At 36.0% G+C, this 7,655-nt stretch overlaps 2 protein-coding genes across 2 annotated transcripts; both read right to left on the reverse strand.

The window, feature by feature from the left end:
* Positions 1–15: 15 nt before the first annotated feature.
* LOC141723873 (pyridoxal 5'-phosphate synthase-like subunit PDX1.2) lies at positions 16–5,532 on the reverse strand. The gene is made up of 2 exons (XM_074525810.1): positions 4,713–5,532; positions 16–572 (listed from the first exon to the last, which is right to left on the reverse strand). The coding sequence occupies exons 1-2, from the start codon at positions 5,281–5,283 to the stop codon at positions 223–225; spliced, it is 921 nt and encodes a 306-aa protein (XP_074381911.1). The 5' UTR covers positions 5,284–5,532; the 3' UTR covers positions 16–222.
* A 1,298-nt stretch (positions 5,533–6,830) lies between these two features.
* Positions 6,831–7,655, reverse strand: LOC141661340 (uncharacterized). The gene has a single exon (XM_074468324.1). It carries the CDS (start codon positions 7,570–7,572, stop codon positions 6,973–6,975), a length of 600 nt encoding a protein of 199 aa, XP_074324425.1. The 5' UTR covers positions 7,573–7,655; the 3' UTR covers positions 6,831–6,972.

The following is a 7,655-nucleotide window of genomic DNA, read 5'->3' on the forward strand; positions in this document are numbered from 1 at the left end:
AGACATTCAAAGGAATGAACACAACTCTTTTGCTCATAAATTTTATTCATCATTACATTTATATCGATCCATTTCAGATACAGATAAAACCATCAGAGTCGACTGAACCTCGTACACAGTTTCTCATTCACTCATTCTAGGCCAAATCAGAGTAAGACTAAATTACATCACATAATCGAACCAAAACCATCAAAATTAACCAGGACTAGTAACAACCTTCGATTAATAGGCCCGTGCAGCACCAAACTGCTGAACGCTACTCTCATTAACATTAAACCTAGCCATTGCTTCATTAAACCCCGAACTCACCTCAGCCAGCAAACGCGGATCACTATAATTCCTAACAGCCTGCACAATGGCCCTAGCTTTCTTATACGGATCCCCACACCCAAAAACTTCCGGTCCAACAAATACCCCATCACACCCCAATTGCATCACCAAAGCAGCATCAGCCGGGGTCACAATTCCCCCAGACGCAAAATGCACAACCGGAAGCCTCCCCATTTGCTTCGTCTGCGCCACTATATCATAAGGAGCCCCTATTTTTTTCGAAAAAGCAAAAACCTCATCCTTGTTAATCCGTGATTTCTGATGATGCATCGAAGAAGTCTACATCAAATCAGATTGTTAGTTAGTTAGATAAGTATTAGAGTTTTGTTTAATGTTAACTTAGTTAACTGGATAACCTTTGACTTATCTTTTCAAAACAAACTCTATCTTAGATAAACCTAACATATTTCAAATTCCTTATCTCTCTCAGGTTTATCTCTTTCAAGAAACAATTCTAACGGATTACTTGTTTTACACATTCAAATATTTCAAACCTAATCTTATCTTTTATTATCTTTAAAAGAGTTTGAAATCCATTATATCCGTTACACGTTTTCTATATAAACCGACTTGATGTTTTTCAGAAACACAACTCTCTCTGCACTTTCCATCTTATATCTTTCTGAGAAAAACATCCTCTTAATTACATTCATTGATTATCCAGTTAATTAAGAGTTTATAGTCGAGTTGTAATCTTTCACATTATTATCTTTGTATTTGAAAGGAAGGTGTATTGTATCACTTGTCCCGGGTTGTGGGAATATTGATTACAAGATCAAGGCCAAGTAGCTGTGTGCTAGGTAGCTGTGTGCTAGGGAAAGGGTTCTTTCATTCAGGGCCAAGATTGTAATCAAGGGAAGTTTGTAAGTACTTTATTTAAGTGGATATAATACATTCTCTATGCTAGTTGGCATGGGGACTTGGATGTAGGCCATAGACTAGGTATAGGGGCCGAACCAAGTGAAAAGATTTGGTGTTCTTGCATTAACATATTTCCAGCATTGCATGTTTATATTTCTGCAACTTACATTCTGCTGAATATATAGTATCTGTCTCATTTGCTAAGACAAAAGAGACTGTCTCATTTGTAAACAGTTGCACTTTAACTAATTCTGTTGAGCCTTCGAATTTCATTTGGTATCAGAGCAGGTGCATTTAATTCTCTTTTTAGTGTTTATTTTGCTAGCGATCCATGGCTCAACCAGATAGGTATTCAAACAATTATCCACCACTGCTTCATGGTGCTGAAAACTACAATGACTGGAAGTTTCGGATGAAAATCTTTCTCCAGCGTGATGCATTTGAATGGGATGCTGTAGAAAATGGTTTCACCATTCCTATGAAAGAAGGGAAGCCAAAATCTCTTAAGGATCTCTCTCCCGAAGAAGTGAACGCAATGAATTCCAATGCTAAAGCTATGAACTCACTGCTCAATGGCATGGTAGCTACAGAATTAAGAAAAGTTTCAGCATGTACTACTGCCAAACAGATTTGGGATACGATCAAAGTCAGCCACGAAGGCACGTCTAAGGTACGTGAAGTAAAATTAAGTATGCTAATGAGTGACTATGAAGGTTTCAGGTTGGAAAGAGATGAAAGTGTTCGAGATGCTCAAGGGAGGTTTCTGACATTAATGAATTCCATCTCACTTCTGGAAAGGATCATTCCTCAATCTGAGATAAATAGGAAAATCCTCAGAGCAATGCCAAAGAAGTTTGCTCCAAAGGTTACCATTCTGCAGGATTCAACACTGCTTTCAACTATGGATACTCTAACACTTTTCAGTGAATTGGAAGAATTTGAGAACCAACTACGCAGATATGATGAAGAAGATGAAGCTCCTCGCAAGAAAACTCTGGCTCTTAATGCAGATGCAGGTGATTCTTCTGAAGATTCTGATGAAGAGATTGCACTTCTCACTAAGAAGTTCCACAAATTTCTGGCCAAAAAGAATACATCTAAACGACCCATGAAGTCTTCATTTCCAAAGAAAGAATTCAGACCTAGTTCAAACAAGGAAGGCAAAAATAATCAAAACAAGGATGCATGCTTTGAGTGTGGAAAGAAAGGTCACTTCAAGAAGGACTGCTACAAGCTCAAAGCCAAAAAGAAAGCTTTACTCACATGGAGTGATGATGATTCTGAAGTGGAAATTGACTCAGACGATGAATTAGCTCAACTATGCTTTGCCGGATTTGAATCTGACTCTAGTGACAATGATGAGGTACATACTGTTCAAGTTAATAGAAATTCATATATATCTCAGGATGTACTAACCTTGCAGGCTCAAAATAAAAAATTAAAAGAAAAGAATGCTTATCTTAAACAAGCATTGAGTGAGGTTCTTAATGAGGTTGATGATTCCATCAAAGATGAATTCTTAGTAGAAGAAAATAAGCTACTATCTGAGAAGGTCTCTAAGCTGAAAGAAGAAGTCAACTACCTCAAAAATGAGATCGAAATGAAAGATGCATGTCTTGATGCATTAAAGAAGGAAACTTTTTCTGCTGAAGCAAATGCATCCTCTGATTCTATAGTTCCTGAACTCAAGCAAAAGGTTGCCCAGCTGGAAACTGATCTAGCTAAATGCTAAGTTGGAGATTTTACATGTCCATGATAAGAAGGTGAGTAGGGCTATAGATTTTGAATTTGGTGTGCTTCATGAGGGGATGGTTACCACTGCCAAGGCGTGGGAGGAAGAATTTGTCAAGCTCTTCTATAAACTTGGTACAGAAACCAAGTACATATCTCAGCAGGTCTCTACCCGTAGCATGCCATGGCACCAGAAGAAGGACTGGCTTGGTGATATGACTCTAGCCGAGATTACTTCCCCTTTGCCCCTGCCTGCAGTTCCTCCACCTGAAGCTTTTGGGATGACTCGTGCTGAATATCGTTCATATATTCTGGAATGGCTTCGCAAGAGAGATGGGAAAGCTCCAGATGAAGGCAAGTTAGACAAACTGTTCTCCGAGTATGGTGCGTCTCCAGTTTACCACAACAAGGGAAAGCGAAAGACTCGAGAATCTGCTCCTGTTGATGTTGATGATTCTGACTAGTTCCTTTACCCGCCTTTTATGATGTTGAGGGGGAGAAATTTTTAATGTGTTGGTTTGATTTAAGACGATTGTGTGTTTGTGTTGTTTTGTTTTAAGACGATTGCTTCTTGATACTTGCTTTAATTATCTGTTGGATAGGTTGGATAGCACTGGTTTATGTGCTGGATTAAATATTTAAGGTTTTATAACTTTAAGTACTGTTGAGTGCTTGGTTTTTAATCTTGGTCTTTAATCTTATTTGCTGTCCCATTTGTTTACCTGTCTCATTTGATTAGTCATATGTTTCATTTGCATATTCTCATGTTTATCAACTGATTGTTGCATATATACACTGTTACTATCTAACATATTGCAACAGGAGATTAAAGTGTTTTTGATAGGGGGAGCATAACACTTCTTTACCCTTGGCATCATCATAAAAGGGGGAGAATGTTAATCCGTGATTTCTGATGATGCATTGAAGAAGTCTACATCAAATCAGATTGTTAGTTAGTTAGATAAGTATTAGAGTTTTGTTTAATGTTAACTTAGTTAACTGGATAACCTGTGACTTATCTTTTCAAAACAAACTCTATCTTAGATAAACCTAACATATTTCAAATTTCTTATCTCTCTCAGGTTTATCTCTTTCAAGAAACAATTCTAACGGATTACTTGTTTTACACATTCAAATATTTCAAACCTAATCTTATCTTTTATTATCTTTAAAAGAGTTTGAAATCCATTATATCCGTTACACGTTTTCTATATAAACCGACTTGATGTTTTTCAGAAACACAACTCTCTCTGCACTTTCCATCTTATATCTTTCTGAGAAAAACATCCTCTTAATTACATTCATTGATTATCCAGTTAATTAAGAGTTTATAGTCGAGTTGTAATCTTTCACATTATTATCTTTGTATTTGAAAGGAAGGTGTATTGTATCACTTGTCCCGGGTTGTGGGAATATTGATTACAAGATCAAGGCCAAGTAGCTGTGTGCTAGGTAGCTGTGTGCTAGGGAAAGGGTTCTTTCATTCAGGGCCAAGATTGTAATCAAGGGAAGTTTGTAAGTACTTTATTTAAGTGGATATAATACATTCTCTATGCTAGTTGGCATGGGGACTTGGATGTAGGCCATAGACTAGGTATAGGGGCCGAACCAAGTGAAAAGATTTGGTGTTCTTGCATTAACATATTTCCAGCATTGCATGTTTATATTTCTGCAACTTACATTCTGCTGAATATATAGTATATGTCTCATTTGCTAAGACAAAAGAGACTGTCTCATTTGTAAACAGTTGCACTTTAACTAATTCTGTTGAGCCTTCGAATTTCAATCCTCATCCATGTTCGACAAAACCCTAATATCCCCCATCACTTTCCTCACATTCTTAACCGTCTTAACAATATCACCTAACTTCATTCCATCCCCTTGTGTCCTAATCATAGCTGCTCCTTCTCGTATCCGCCTCAACGCCTCGCCTAAATCCTCACACCCGCAAACAAACGGAACACGGAAATTATGCTTATTTATAAAATGATCCTCATCAGCAACACCAATCACTTCACTTTCATCAATATAATCAGTCTCCACAGCCTCTAAAATCTGCCCTTCGACGAAATGTCCGACACGGACTTTCGCCATTACAGGAATAGAAACAACCCTTTTGATTTCCCTAACTAAACCCGGATCAGGCATTCTTAAAATACCACTTTGAACATTCTCAATTACAATTACACAGCAAGCTCCAGATGATTCAGCAATCTTGGCTTGTTCGACATTCGTAACCTCGATGATCACGCCACCACGGAGCATCTGGGCTAGACCAACTTTCATGGAGAAAGAATTCTTCTTATTTGGGTCGCTGATGGCGGTGTTGTTGTAGATTGTTACGGCGTTTTCGTCTGCCATTTCAAATTGCAAACCAGATGTTTGATGAAATGCTTCAATGAGTTTTTAGATGTGATTTGAGACAATTAATTAGAGGTTTGATTTGTTTGTGATTTGGTAGATGGTGAAGGGATTAAAAGGGGAGTGAGGCGGTGATGGTTTGTGACTTCCAGAAGTTTCGATGAGATTTCAAGAAATTTGTAGAAAGTTCAGTTATAAATGGTTTTAAAATGTTGTACATTATTACATCACTTTGTCAAAGGTATCTTTGTCCTTATCCTGAAAATAATTATATTTTCTGGGCTGCAAAATGAGATTTTGAGCATGGAAAAAGAAGATAGAATACAATTTTTTTGATAAATGTTCACCGTTTACATTTTAACTGGCCTCATAACCCGTATAATGTACATGTTCTATATTACATTAATTAAATTTTATTTTACTAACAGTATATTTATGTTATTGTCTAAATAAATAAAGATTATAAACCTATACTAATAACATTCAAAATATTAATTTATTGAAATAATAAAATATTACTTTATCGATAAAGTAATAAAATATTATTATATCATTATATCATTATATCGTATATATAATTGGAATAAGAGAGTTAATGTGGCATGATTTGGTCATGATGGGTATAAGTACAACACTAATATCAGAAATGGTATTATCAAGTAAAAATAGACAGATGTTCAACTCATCACAATTACAAACATTAACTTATTATATCATATAATATTATATTATTATATATATAATTGGTATAAAGGAGTTAATTTGATTTGTTCAGGACTAACTTAATCATGCAGCTAAATAATATTTTCAAAAATATAAAACACAAGCAAGAGCAAAATAACCAATTTACATAACATATTATTCGATGAATTGAATAAAACTTAAATAAATATAGAACTAAATATTAAATAAAAGATAATTTATAAATCATGCAGGGGTATGAAACTAGCAAGTAATAAATTAGGTAAGTTATATTTTTTCCAATATTATTGTAAAGAGGTTTAACAGTATGGATAAACTCATTGTCAATTTTCAAGAGAATGAACTAATGAACTCGGTTTTAGTTGGTAGTACAAAATTTGGTCACTTGGTTGGGCTCAACAAAGCGTTAACCTTGGTAACTTATATTGTGTTTTTGGAGAAAAGGAAAATCTGGTGGCTGGAGGACACTATGTGCATTGTTAGAGAGGTTGTGTGTTCCGTACTCCATGTTATTTACAATGATAATTGCACAATTCATGTCTATTTCTCATCCTTTCATCTGCATCTCCATGTCAATTTTTGTCTTACCAGGTGTGATTCACTGATTCACGATACATGCCAATATGCCACTGTCCTATAAATTGGAGAAGGATTTCTGGGAATACATAATTCTGAAATCCGAAAGTTGGATATTTAAGAGATGGGATACCTTTTTCTTCTTATTAACAAACTTATGTCCTGTTTCATGTTTACATGCTTCATCGACATAGTATTGCTCATCAGTCATCACTCATTATGAAATCTAGGAACTTCTGAGAAGACGATAATAAGCAGAGACACTTTCAACCACCAAAACCTTAACATAAATGTAATTCTATAACTTGTTCCCAAATACACATGGAGGATCATTCAAAACAAACAAGAATGCAAAATATTGATAATCTATACCGCAATTAGACCTTCCAAGGCTAGAAGAAATTCCTTAATTTACAGCCTCATAGAGCGGAGTCTTCTCATCGAGTTGTTGATGCTTGCAGAGGGCTCCGGGAGTAGAAACTCAGAGTACATGTCCATGAAAAAATTGTCCACAATATCTTGGTAAGCTGGACAGGTGAGGAGTGAATAGTGATGCAGAGCTTCTTCTATGTCCATAATATGATCATCATCATAAGCATCCACCATTTCTAGTTCTTTAATCTTCTCTGCCAATATACATCCCCTTCTCTTTGCCATCTTTTTCTCTTCCTTGGCCCTCACTTCTCGTGCTGCAGTTTTACCAACACTCTTTTCTGCATTACTTCTCATGCTTCTATTAGATACATTCCACTCCTTCGGTATGCTCTTCGTTACACTATTACTCTTTTTCGCCTCCACAACTTCATCATGATCAGCTTCAGATTCTTCCGATAAATCCCTATATAAATTATCCACCTGCTGCAATTTTCTGTTTATGTTGCTACTTGGGATGCTTTTGAAAGAAGGGGCTCTAGACAACTGATTGTATCTTTTGGAGACTAATAACTTGATGTTCAGCAACCTTGTGTGAAACACATTCTTGACTTTGTGAATGCTTCTCTTTAGCACCATGTTCCTTGTATCTCTTTTTAACTAAGAAACTAGTATATATGCCACTCTCTTTTAACAATGCCAAACTTTATATTTCCTTGGTC

This window comes from Apium graveolens, chromosome 5, assembly GCF_009905375.1.
Source record: "Apium graveolens cultivar Ventura chromosome 5, ASM990537v1, whole genome shotgun sequence".
NCBI classification, from domain to species: domain Eukaryota; kingdom Viridiplantae; phylum Streptophyta; class Magnoliopsida; order Apiales; family Apiaceae; genus Apium; species Apium graveolens.